At 38.9% G+C, this 13992-nt stretch overlaps 1 protein-coding gene across 1 annotated transcript; it reads right to left on the bottom strand.

The window, feature by feature from the left end:
• Positions 1-233: 233 nt before the first annotated feature.
• LOC124699446 (sodium/hydrogen exchanger 8) lies at positions 234-11705 on the bottom strand. The gene is made up of 23 exons (XM_047231749.1): positions 11540-11705; positions 11375-11425; positions 11180-11271; positions 10722-10799; positions 10485-10642; positions 10157-10258; positions 9959-10076; positions 9112-9164; positions 8965-9030; positions 8222-8266; positions 8007-8062; positions 6518-6702; positions 6338-6388; positions 6153-6260; positions 5193-5424; positions 4591-4893; positions 3996-4093; positions 3129-3260; positions 2796-3014; positions 2477-2683; positions 1255-1510; positions 876-1171; positions 234-769 (listed from the first exon to the last, which is right to left on the bottom strand). The coding sequence occupies exons 1-23, from the start codon at positions 11688-11690 to the stop codon at positions 446-448; spliced, it is 3381 nt and encodes a 1126-aa protein (XP_047087705.1). The 5' UTR covers positions 11691-11705; the 3' UTR covers positions 234-445.
• Positions 11706-13992: the final 2287 nt, after the last annotated feature.

Genomic DNA, 13992 nt, shown 5'->3' on the forward strand with positions numbered 1-13992 from the left:
GGCAAACTTTGAGCTGTGGTACACTCAGTTCAACCTAGCAAAAGCCGCCTGCAGTAATTGTGATGGACCTGGATGATATATGTAAACAAAAATTTATAAGATATTTCTGATCCATCTAATCTAAAATAAGGTCAAGATTAAAGGGTAATGAAATTCATCTAAATAGTTGACATACATGAATGCTGTTGAATAACAGTACAAGCGGTCTGAAGGTTCAGCTCAGAAGCCAAGCGTAAAAGGAATATATAATTTCATTACCAAATGATCTCGGTTGGTTTTCTTATTGAACCTATTATTGTACATTTTGAACATGTAGCGATATACACATACAGCGTGGTGCCAATGTTCACAACAACTATTACGCAACAAATTACGTGGTATACATGATAAACAACCAGAAACTAACCAAAAAAAAATATTATGCAACAGGTACAGGCCGCATCCATCAGTTGCCTTGTGACGGCGGATGGAAAGTGAGCATGCTGGGAGAGTCCACTCTAACAATAATCTCTTCCTCCACGGACTCGTCGCTTGAGTTGTCTTCTTCCGCTATGGCCCTGCGTTGCCGGCGGGGCGGAAAAGGAGCAATGGCAGGAGCAGGAGCAGACTTTCTGTTCATCAGATTGGAACCCTCTGACTGCACGGATAGCAGAGGCCGCGAGTTGGACATCGCCCTTGAAGGCACCTTTGGATAGGACGCGCTGTGCTCCTGGTTTGCTTTCACAGGATGAGGCCTTTGTCGACGCTGAGCAGGGTGCATATCATCCATCTGCGAATCCATTGGTGCGGTTGTTTAGGTGAGTTTGTCACGAACTTAAATCCTGAATGTAATAACCAGCTATGCGATAGATAAAATAGAAGAGAGTCATACGTACCATGCTGCCATACATGCTGACTTGCAGGGCTCTAGCAGAGAAGCTCTGGCTTCCGATATCAACCAAGCTTGGGTTTCCAGGCCCTCTGGACCTCCGGAAACTCTCCGGCCACCTTACCAGACCGACATGCTCTTTGCTCTGCGTTCGTGATGGCCCGAGGGTTGGAGACAGCAACGATGCACTTCTTTGCAGATCGCTCTCTGCCTCTGGCCTCCGTATTTCAAATAAGATAGCCCTCGCTCTGGCTTCCACCTGATAACTGGTTGCAGTATAGCAATAGTCTATATGGTTCATGACTGTAAAGAAGAGAGTACTTGAGTCATTAAGTTTCTTTTATAATAAAATAAATGGCTTCTCGATCGATGAAAATGTGTAGAACCTGAAGACTGCAGGCCAAATACATTCAAATCAGTGTTTGACGGCAGCAGCACGGCTGGAGGTGTGATCAAATGGTTGTTCATCTTCAGAAATCCTTCTAGTAAGATGCCTACGTAATTATGACCGAGTTCAATGTCTTCCCCCTTAATGTAGATGTTCAACATAGATCTTTCAGAAATGAGAACCCTCATCTCATGCATTGCCATTTTCTCAAATATCTGAGGGAGAAAAATCCTCGCAATGACTAGAGCACTTTCCTGTAATTTCCACATAAGAATGGTTGAGCCCTCAAGGGAGTACAGTAGTGTAGTGCTGGTGGGTTAGCCCCATCTATGAATGGTTAAGGCCTTAAGGGAGAATATTTCTTTCAGGTATTAGTTATGTGACAAAAGACATCAAGCCAATTGTAGTAGTAGTGGTGGGTTAGCCCCACACTGGAAGTTCAATGTTAGTAATAATACTTGATAGCAATTTTGGTAAAGTAACATGAAAGCCCAAGCAAGTTGCGATGATTGGGCGAAGAGAAGCAAAAGCCCAAACAAGTTGCGATGATTGTTGTATAAGTCCATACACATTCTGCCTGCCGCTTGAGTGTTAGTGTATTGGAAAGTAAGGCCACATACCCACACTTGATTATACTTAAAGCTTCAAGTTCTTTTGGGGATGTGCAGTTACGTGGGAACCATGAGAACTGATTAAAACTAATGGGCAACATCTAGCTAATATAGGCAGATAGAACCTACGAAATGATAAATATGATTGGTATGATGGTACTTACTTTACTTATATTCAAGTTTATGTCGCTGCTTTATAACCCTATTTACGAAGTATTATTTGTATTGACAAATAAATAAAAAACCATGAGCAATCAAACTAGATAAAGCTGTCACTTCACAGGCCTTGTTGAGTACATCTCTGTTTATGATTTTGTCACGTGAAGATGAAGATCTGGTCATATATTCCTCATATGCCACCTTCGGAGTTAACGATGGGAACACAAATTAGGTTAAAAAACAGATGGATACATGTGGGCTATGGCATACCATGACAGGCTCAGTCAGTAACCGGCAGGAATTTTAACCGCATTGAGATTCACAGAAAAATCTACTTCACTCGAACTCACATAATCAAGAAGGAAAAAAAGAAGAAAAATGAATGCAGGAAAAGTCTAAGAGTAAAAAACGTTACTGAGCACACATGTAGGCAGCATTATGAAACGATACCTGCCACATAAAATCCTCAATGGAGGGATCAGACTGGCGCAATTGTTCAATTTTTTCTGCTTCAATGAAGAAACAATGCACCACCGATTCTGTAATAATGTCACAAATATAAGGCTTTCCAACTAAAGCCTCATATAGACCCAACGTGCTCCCATGTGAGAAAATTGGATCCAATGAATGTCTGGTGCTTAGTCTCTGACTTGTCCACTGTCAAAAGGAGACATGGGGGCGGTATATGCTCATTATTGAACCAGCCAGAGTAGGAAAGCATATAGTGTATACTTCAAACAAATAATGTGGTCTTCAGGCAGACTCATACCTTTACTATTCCAGTCGAAACAAGCCATATACCAGTCGGCCTGGAGCCTTCCGTATAAAGGACTGTTCCGTGTACTTTTATTGTTTCTTTTGTATTACTTAACAACGGATCACGAACAGCAGCAGGCAGTGCACCAACTAAAGGATGAGTGTTCAAAAGTTCGCTAACTCTTGGCATTTTCACCAGTGGTGGATTCCTTTTAAGCTTCTTCAAGTCTGTCTGCCAAGTGAATTGACTTTCCAGGGTTAGTATATTGCAATGTGCAAACTGAAACCAGATGGACTACTTTACTTTCACTTTGCAACAAGAAATGACATTATATATTCTAACTACCTGCAAAGCATCATCGAGATGGGCCATTTCCTTTTCCTCAAGCAACCCAGTCTTTCCAAGGTCTTGAATATACTCGCTCAGGTGTGTCAATACTGCATATGTTACTTGTCGAGTCTTTAATGCACGGAGCACCTGAAAAGTGTTGAAACAGATTCAGAATCTAGACAGCAGTACCCCCGCCAAAAAAGAAAAGAATAGCAGAGACTAGATATCATCATAACAGTGAACATTCCTTAGTTTATTTATCTAGTGCATTCTTCATTATTACAGAACTACTACTGTTTGAATACAAGTATTCTGAAGCCTTATGAACTTAGGGCTACTGTAGAACGTCAGTTCCAGAAGAACTTCACATGAATTTTGCAAAAAAAAAAAATCAAAAATCAAAAAAGTACTACCAAATCTCTCCATTTCAAATCTAAACATAATGATTGACAGCCACTCAGTCATTCAATGCCATGCGAGAACATGTCTGTCTAAAGGCCAAACTAGACCCTTTCTTTTCTTCTAGAACACGCACATCAGTGCCCTATTTTGTATATTAGAAGAATCCACCAAGAAGACGGAGGTCTTACAGCCAAGTAAAGAAACGCAAAGAACAAAAAGTAACAACAGGAAAGCAGAATTCAAAAAAGAATACTATAAAGGCTAAGGAAAAAAACTGAAAACACAAAGCTGTAGATCAGGGCAGCTGGTCAAGGCGACCCACATGAAGCAGAACTACTCCCATTTTAGTTCAGGAAATGTGCTTTTGTCCTCAACTTTTGCAGAGAAAAATTCTAATTGAACAAATTTACAAAGATTTTGCGAGGCTAATGAATCCATAATAATCTGACTTAAATGACAGAAGAATATTGTAACCACAACCTGAGGGAATGTAACACGGACATCTTCCAGAAATTTTTTAGCTTCCTCCCCCGCAGCAGTACTTTCATCAACGACAATTCTTGCAACCTCACTATCACCTGAAGAAGAAGCAAAACTTAAAAGGAAATTAAAACTAGTGGGTGGATTAGGATTTTGATTTCCAGTGTCCACAAAACAGTCTGAAAAGGAGAAAACAGAGAATAAAAAGATGTTGAGAGAAAGGTGGCTTCAGACAGGCTTTTCATGCTAACTGAAAAATAATGTAAAGGTGCTCAGGTTCAACCTTAATAAGCCAGATCTTGCTATACCAAGTAGTTTAGCAGTGAAGGATATATCAGTATATCACATCGTCGAGACCTCGCCAGTTTGAGAACTAAATGCTGTAGCTGACTGATTCCACAGGAATGCAAACACTGCTTAAGGTAAGTACCACTGTTGCACTGTCCCTTCCCAATTATGAACTAAAACAATACCTATACTAAGACTCTTCTCGCACATAGCATTTCTCATACAGGCACAAACTATTAAGACATAGTTTTTCATTTTCTGGATTTCATAAGCCAAACAAATATTTATAGAGTGTTAAGGACATTACCAAGAAAATCATGTAGTTGTCTCCTTGCAATTCGATGAGCACGAAGAAATGCAGCACAGATGTAACATCCTAACTGCAATCTTTCTACTGTGAAGTATGTAACAAGTCTTCGTGGCAATCTGCTCATCTGAAGGAACCTATAGTAATTCGGGAAATGAACATTGGACCGCAAACCCTTCCAATCGCATAATGATTGGCCAGAAACAAGATCCATAGCTTCATCAACTGATCTCATTAAAATATTTGCTGTGGATTGAGTTATCCGTCCCTCTTCAAGCATTCCCCAGTAAGCAGCTTGTACACCTGACAAATATTTACAGTCAATGATCTTTTTAAATGTATCCTCAGAACTATCTATTTCAAAATCTTCTATTCATAGAGTAAGTAAGTGTGCAGCCATAGCAGTAATTTTACTGTCACTGTATACACTAGCCACCGTCTTCTATGTGAACTTCAGTGGCCTAGATAGGCTTGAAGAATTCACGGTACTAGTTCCACAGTTGAAAGTTTAGGACCCAGAGGCCATAGTGCATTTTAGTATGCACCTCCTTAACAAACGCAACTTGGCTGCACATTATCATGTAATTAGATTGCATGCATACCATTCAAAAGGCGCACTCGAGTATCCTTCAAATTCATGGTATGCACGCTTTCATCTTTGTCAGGAACATCATGAGGATGTGCTTGTTCATCTTCCAAGTTATTCAAACATGTGATATATTTCTTCACAGTAATCCAATCAGCAGGCCCAAGTTCCTCATCATCCCTGAGATCACCAAAAGCCTCTAATGCCTTGTTTAGCATTTCATATCTTGTATACTTCAATACACGAAGCTGCAGTTGCAGGAAATCAGGTTAGGAACTAGAGCATGAATAGAGCATAAATATGCTAACTTCATATTCATCAATCACATGCGAAACCAAACTACTGTTGTTTCTGGTTGCAGGTAACAAGCACAGCAAACCTATGCACCCTGGAGTGGATGAAAGAAAATTCTTAACAAAAAATAGTAATGAAACTATGTGAACAACTTCTGAAGCTACAAGGAGTCATGGGGGTTCAACCAATAGAGAATATTATTTATTTACTCAAAATGGATGTTAAGTTCACAAATGGAGACTGAATATTCTGAGCAATCTTCAGGTCAATAACTAGATACACTGTCAAGAAAAGGATAGAGAGAACCAACATCTTGAGAACAGTGGTATCTTTGTGCCGACCTGGATTCGACCTAGTGGAGCGGATTAATCATGCTGATTTATTGTGTGGGGTGCATAAACCTGTGTATCTTGTTGTATTCTTAATAATGTGTCAGTGGTGGTAGTAATCTTGGTCGCATTATTAATGTACAATGAACTGATTCACTATATCCTTGAGCTCATAGATACTGTAGCTGGAACAAAATATCTGCAGCATTTAACACCTATTTGGGTGGGTGTGAGTCCAAAGACTCAAAGCTCAAAAGTTTACTAAAGCATGCAAACATACAGTTAAGCAAGACCTTTAGTGCAAAGATAAAAAATAAAAATAAAAAGCACAGATAATACTTTGTAAAGCTAACCTTCGTTGCTGAAAGTTTCCCCAGACCAAGTAGGTGCAACAAAAATTGTGTCGTAGAACCATTCACAATCAATGTCAGAAAGACGATGCCACCAGTGAAGAACACAAACTGCAATCGATTTACAAGATCAGCAAAAGCTCAAATTAAGTATTTCATACTTTTTCTGAAAAAAGGAAAAAGCATACCATTGTTCCGACTTCTGGTTTCAGATAAAGTTGAACTGCATCACTAGCACGCTAGTAAAACTATTTCAGTAAGTATCTCAGAAAACTATATAAAGATTACTTAGAAAAAAGTAGACTGCACATAATGGCAACCACAGACAAATGGGAGTCGATGACATTGGCGCAAGAAAAATAACTTACTTTAACAGACAGAGAGAGTGATAGAGCAACAGCCCCTCGCAGCCCTGACCAAACAAGAACTGTGGCTTCTTTGATGTCCATACCATACCCAAAGTGACGCAACAATGGATACAAAACAATGACAACTACAGCCCGCGATAGTTGCACAAACACATAGAGCAGAAGAAGGAACCCCCAGGAAGCGCCTAAAATAGCAACAGATAAAAGAATTATAAAAACGATACAAAGATAGTTTAGAGCCAAGCTGACTGTTGTCACCATCCCGAACTAGGATGAGAACATTCCAATCCAAAAATGGACACTGTTGATTCAGAATAAACATGTTGAATACAGTATATAGATTTTATCTATACATTGAGAAAAAAGAAGATAGTTCTCTGCTGAAATAATAGTTGCTACCATTCGCAGAAGAACTTTTCTTCTTTGCTTTCTCCATAGGACGCTAAATTGTATCATTATCTAAATAAATCGTTTCAGAATTTTCCACGACTATTTACACCGTTTTCTGAAGGATGGGGTCAAGGGAACACCCTAAGTCCTAAGAGATAATACATTACTCAGCAGTTAGTAGATGAACCATGTGGCAGTAAAATCTATCGACAGCTCAGCAGAGTGTGCTGTAAGAGGATTTGGTCCAATTACTGTGTTGACTACTCATGCCTGTGATGAATAAAAATTTCACACCACATGATAGAAAATGGAAAAAGGTGCACCGTAACCGACAAAGGAAATAGTTGGTAGATTTTTGTACAAAAAGAATTGCTAACTGTCTGAGGTGAACTGCAATAACGTTAAGTAGATCAGATTGGATGTAAACATGTTAACAACGACCGAACTAAGTGTATATGTGAGCTGGTTTATGCAAATTCATGAAAAATAATAATGGTTTCTCTTTAATAACTCTTCAACAAGATTCAAGAACAAAATCCAAACTTTAGTATTTTACTGAAGCAGATGAATAGGGGTTCCACATAGTAATAAGAAAAAATGTATTAAGTTGCAACATTAGGTCTTTGTCACTAATTTTAAAAGTAGAAGTAGTCTCTACTATCAAAAAAATATCATCATGACACCCAAGTGGAAAATCCCCACAAATACCCTAGAAGTCAAGAAATCCAGAAAGCCTAAATGGTACACATATAACCTGAATGACTTATGTGACTACTTAAAACTTTTTAAAGTAATCTTTCGACTCTGACCTGTTAGTGTTCTAAGGTCAAAGGTCTAGCTTTAATCCTGCAATAAAGGTATGCTTAATGTCTTTATGCATCCTGACATCAAATAAATGGGATTTCACGGAGTTAACACATTCAATCAACTTTATATTGTCCCCTAGCACATAAGCTGAAGTGCTCAGATCAATGGTGAAACGACTTCACACATAACAGCAGGTAAACAAAGATAAATGGTTTGGAAGACCAGTAGAAATGCTTACAAGCACTATTTATTTAAAACTGAATAATAAATATAGATATATGAAAATGCATACCATGTCTCTCAAAATGGATATTATCCTGTAGTACACCATCTGCAATAACAACCCCGCTGAAGAGAATTCAGATGTATGAGAATTGTAATAGCATCAATGTTTGAAGCATTAGTTGTACCAAACAAAAGCAAGCATGGTCTGGTTTAGGCAGGTAAAAGCAAAAAATGTCAGAAATTGTTCTCATGACATTTAGAAAGGTTCAAAGAAGTTGATACCTCAGTATGAAAATAAGTGTGTTTGCAATGTAAGCAATCATTTCCCTGGATACAAGTAAAAAAGCAATCAGGCATGAAGTTCAAACAAAAATATACAAATCTCATCAAATGTAAAAATATATATGATGTGAATTGGGGAAATTGTGTGTATCTCCAAAAAGGACAACACATCTTTATTACCACAGTTGCACTTAGGCCCTCATACAAGTTACGATAAGAAAGACAACCAACAGAACCAGTAATAATCCTAATTCACCGTGAACTGAAAGAGGTCACAAATGTACTTTCTATAATCCAATTTCCTATGAAAAGAAAAGAGATAAGAACGCAACTACACTGTATGGGTGATGCCAGCATCACCAAATGATAAGCTACGAATACCCTTCTTTCATGCAAATTATTTTGGAATTTAGAGACTCTGATTTAAGGGCATTGATGATGAAGCTACAGGGTCATTAACAAAATTGTATACAAAATGGAGTTCAACAACAGGTACACAAATAAGTGGCTGTTAAATACTTCTCGACTTACATGTACTATATTTGTGAGAGCACATAGGTGTAAATGTAATATACTGAATTTCAGGCAATGGTCACAGAAATGGAGTAGCAACAGCATCATGGGACTGACAGGATACATGAGGACAGCGAACAAAAGCGTATTTGACTAGGAATACTAAGGTCAATCATATGCTGAGAATCTTTTCTGACAACATAAACTTGACATATATTGCTTGAACTTACCAGAAATGATGTAAACTTTCTTGGCTGTCTCCCTTAAAAGCAGTTTTTGCAAAAGCAGCATAGAACCTGCCGACATGGCAAAGTTAACATTGGAAAGAAGATAGTAAGGAATATGCAAATCAGAAAGTGAACATAAGCTCTACTGACATCCCCAAGGTCATGACGGCCAAAACACCAGAGACCTCCAATGCATCTTGCGCCTGACAACGAACAATATTAGTAACATAAATAGTCCCCAAAAAACTACAGGACTGATCACGTCATGAATGGCAAGTTATATTCAGTCGTGGCTGATATCTGTCTTGCAACAGACAAAAAAATAAGCCATGAAGCACAACTGCACAAGCAATGATAAACTCCAATCATGAATACCTATATATATTTATCATAATCAAAATTGACAGCTCATACGGATTTAAGGATGATAATTTCAGTTCAATACGGAGTAGTACACAGCAATAGATCTAAAAGCTGGAACGGAAGTAAATTGATTGGACTGAGTTAAGAAAGACAACTGAACCATTTCATGGTATATCAAGAAATCTGGAATCCTGATTCTCAAGATTTTCAGGGAAGGCACGGTTCTTTCTCACAACATATATTCAGTTACGCGAAGTAAGAATCAGAAATACAACTAGTAATAGGTTTTTATTTCAACAAGAATCCTCTGATATACCCTCAAACCGGAATTGCTTGTTTAAACATCACAATTAATATCTGAGAAAATTCATGAAGCTCTGTTCAGTTTTGCGACTTCAAAACCACGTAGGCAGTTAGCTATGTGCATATCTAGAAAACAAGAAGCTATCTCGGTTTTAACAGTAAACATCATCCCAATGGTCCAAAACGAGGCTGCTTGAACAAATCATTGTATGACTGGAACCATGAATTATTCCAGGCGGTGAACTATTTCAAAAACTGAGCAAATCATGCCTTTCTAAAGGAAAAACAGAAATGTGTGAGCTTTGATATATTTGTTGTCTGGTTATCTTACAGTGAAGAAAGCAATATAGCTGACAGCGAGAGTAAGTGAAATCTCTATGATCGTATCATTGAAAATAAAGCCCAGCCATAGTACTGATGCGATTCCAAACGCAAGGCCCAAAGCAACACTGGTCAAAGAAGATACTGATTAGTGTTAGTATGATGGTTTTGTATCATCCGATTCAGAGTTATAAGCTATTCCACATACGCTCCAAGTGAAACTTCTGACAAGAACTTTATTATGGACCCTGCATCGAAAGTTGTCCCGAGCACCATTCGATAGAATAACTGATAGACGACAATAGCAGTCCTGTAGAATGCAACGTCATTTAGTATGAATAGAGTCCAAGATAATCCTGTAACTGTACATGCTGTAACTATGCAATAACCCAGTGGTGAGTGCGCAGCCATTCTCATAAATGGAATCTCTCCCAATAAAACACAGAGAAAAAGACATACAGGCTAATAAAAGAGAGCATGCATTCTAATTTCTAAGGATGAAGTGATGAAAAAATTCGAAGGTCACAGTAGCATACCCGTCATTCATTAAAGATTCTCCTTCAATTATTGTGCTGAGCTTTTTACTCGCTCCGAGGTCTTTTAGGAGTGCAACCACAGCGACAGGATCGGTCGCACTAAGCAGTCCACTAAACAAGAAGGATGTTTTCCAGTTCCAGTCGTATGGAAAAGTAAGCTGGGGCAAATGAAGTAGCTAGTATCAGAATTCAGAACATTGACATCAAAGGCCCTTATATACTAATTTAAGAACATACCTTTACAGCAGTTCCAAGCAGAACCGTTGAGATCACCACACCTGGAACAGCCAGTAACACCATCTGGGCCATGCATTTCTGCAAAGTGGACCTTTTTAGTATAACACCGAGCAAACACATATGGAACTGTAGCAGTATATTGCAGTCCGGAACAGACATCAGTATACGGTACTACAGTACTACCCAAAGCAGTACATATATTTGAGATCCTGCTAATTTATATTTGCATTAAGCATCAGCTTATGAATTATAACTGGACTGGATGGGAAAGCGATCCATGATGATTGGTATCGAGGCTGAAAAGTAGAACTAATAAGTGTGACCCTGTATGTAAGAGTCCAACAGGTGAAGCACTCTTAATAATAATTAAACAAGAGAAGAAAACAGTGGGTGACTGAAGCATAACTATCTACTTGAATCTAAATTTCCACCGAGATCTCGCCAAAAAAAAAAGATACCTTTATCTGGTGTACTTCCATCGAGAATGAGCTCTCGAAGAGAAGGGCGGGGAGGAAAACCGCCAAGAGAAGATCAGGATTAATGCCAGCCCCTGCGCGCAGTATCGGAACCATAAGAATATGATGCAGAGTACCGGAATCGAATCGCGATTCGTTAACAGAAGATCCATATATATGCATCCTAGGTTGACTCACATATACGGATGCCAGCTCCGAGCTTGCCTAGGCCGTGCTTGGTCCCGTACTCTGAGCGTCGAGGAGAAGAAAGAAAACAAAAAAGATCACAAATTTGCTTCTAAGGAATGAACGATGAATTGATTGAGGAGAGGCGCGGGGGGAGGGAGAGAGGTAGAGACGGACCGAGCCCACCGAGGGCGACGCCGAGGACGAGTAGCGCGACGGTGTAGGGGACGCGGGTGCCGCGGAGGAGGTGGCGGGAGCCGATGCCGAGCACGAGGGCGACCCCGAAGAAGAGCACGGCGTCGTCGGGGCTGGAGCCGGACTCCTCCATCGAGCGGGCGAGGCGGCGCCGGCGGCCGTCGTCGTCGTCGTCGTGGAGGATGCAGAAGAGACAGACTCAGGAGAGAGGGGAGGAGGACTGCCGCTTCTCTTTCGTCTCTCTCTGATGAAACCAGATGAGAGGCTGGTAGTGAACTAAAATCCAATGCCACGTGGGCCCTCCATCGTACATGGATGTGTTACTGTAGTATACTTTTGATCATCATTTTCTAACCACAGATAACGGGAACGAGTCACAGGCATGATCGAAAGTTTTTTTAAAAAAAAAGCATGATCGAAAGCTAATTGAGTCGTAAACTCGTAACTGTACTACAAGCTGGTTATAGAGTGGGTATTATTTACTACTACTTATCATCCGATCGCATCTAACGACAGGGCAAAGTACAACATGTCACCCTTCACATGACAATAGAGATCGGGATCGCCCTGGCTTTTTGTGTAACTGAGTCAACTTTGCTGCCGTCGGTAGATATGTCCGCAAATAAAATTTATAGGTGTTGTGTCTAAACGAGTTTATATATTTTGTAGTTCATCCTTTCAAGAATAGGATTATATAGTTTTCGGCTGAAGTCAAACAATGTTTAAAATTTGATCAACTATAAAGGAAAATATATTCCCGAAAAAAACCTATAAAGAAAAATATTAACATTTATAATCTTAAACCAATATTGTTAGAACCATATTGAAATATATATATATATACATATATATACTTTTATGTTGTGAGCATTTGACTATTATATATGTTTTTATGTGTTTCTCTATATAGTTAGTTAAACTTCAAAATGTTTGACTTTGACCGAAAACTATATGCATCCTATTTTTTGAAAGGGTGAAGTATTTCAGCGATATGAGGATCACTGAATTTTATGCAATTCCTCGAGAAGCGTTCTAAAAGCCATTTTCGTACTGATATTCATAATTACTTTGTCACCTCAGCACTTCAACTATTAAATTGTGTTGAAATAAAAGTCCAATCAGCCTTTTTGTTAAACAGGTTGGACGGGTGATGTGACCTAATAGTTAGGGATCAACGAGGGTAGTTGAGAAGAACATGTGAAATGATGAGCAGAAACGAAGGGGGAAACACAAAAAAAGGTGAAATTCTAATGCAAAGTAAAGGGATAACTTAAAACCCACAAAAGGAATGAACCCAACAACAAATACCCAACGGTGTCGCCTTTGAATCTGACTACCAGTCCAATCAACTACTAATGAAACTAAATCCTCTTATCGACCGGTCCACCAATCCAATAGAAACCAATGAAGAAAAATTGGCAATGAAGAGATCATGGAGTCACTTCACTAGATCATGGGAAAAAATGGAATCTTCACCACAGAATATGCCATTCGGGAGAGATCTTGTTGGTCCTAGGATAGCATCTTGAAATGCTTTGCTAAAAGTCCAACTTTGGTCCAATTGAGACACGGGTATGATGAGTTTCAATGGAATCTCTAAGAGTGGAAAATTCTCGACTAATTCCATGTACAAGGCTTTGACCCAAACTGACATGCCAGTTGATAATTAAAAAAAATGGAATATAGATTTCACTAAAAACTAAGATTTTTGTGTGGTATCTTACATAGCGGGGTAATCCTTGCTAAACATAACCTTACAAAATGTAATTGGCATGAAAGTACATGGATGTGTCTTCTGCCATTATAATGAGACTATCATGCACTTATTCATGCAGTATAAATTTGCTAGATCTATATGATCAATCATCTAAATAGGTTATACCTTCTACCCGCCACGGTAGATTGCTATTTTTTTTGGTAATTGGCTAAATGAGATGGATCATAGGTTTAAACTACTTATTAGGATGGGAGATCTTGTTGTATCTGGTTGTTTTGGCTATGTAGCAATGACAAGGTATTGAATGATAAAAATTCTTGTCTCGTGCAAGTTATCTACCGGTGCATCGCTTTGCTCCGTTCATGGTCATCGCTTCAACGCGTGGAGAACCACGACCTATTTACGAAGGTGTCTATGCGGTTTAAGTAGACGACGAGGGATTTTTTTATCCAACATGGATGATAATGTGATCTTAGGATTGGTCCTCCATCTTGGTAGGCGCCTATTCACTCTGATTATTTGTATTACACCTTTTATTATTATTTATTAAAAGTTGCTATGTTAGATGTTGAGCGGCTATGTGCATCTCAGTTATGCAAAGGCCAGATGTGATTCTTAAACCTTTAATAAGTAATAAAACATCATTTATCAAAAAAACTTGGGGATTCAAAAATAGAAAGGGAAAATTAAATCGAGATAATCAAGAGCGGGAAGCTAC

Source organism: Lolium rigidum, chromosome 1, assembly GCF_022539505.1.
Source record: "Lolium rigidum isolate FL_2022 chromosome 1, APGP_CSIRO_Lrig_0.1, whole genome shotgun sequence".
Classification (NCBI taxonomy): Eukaryota; Viridiplantae; Streptophyta; class Magnoliopsida; order Poales; family Poaceae; genus Lolium; species Lolium rigidum.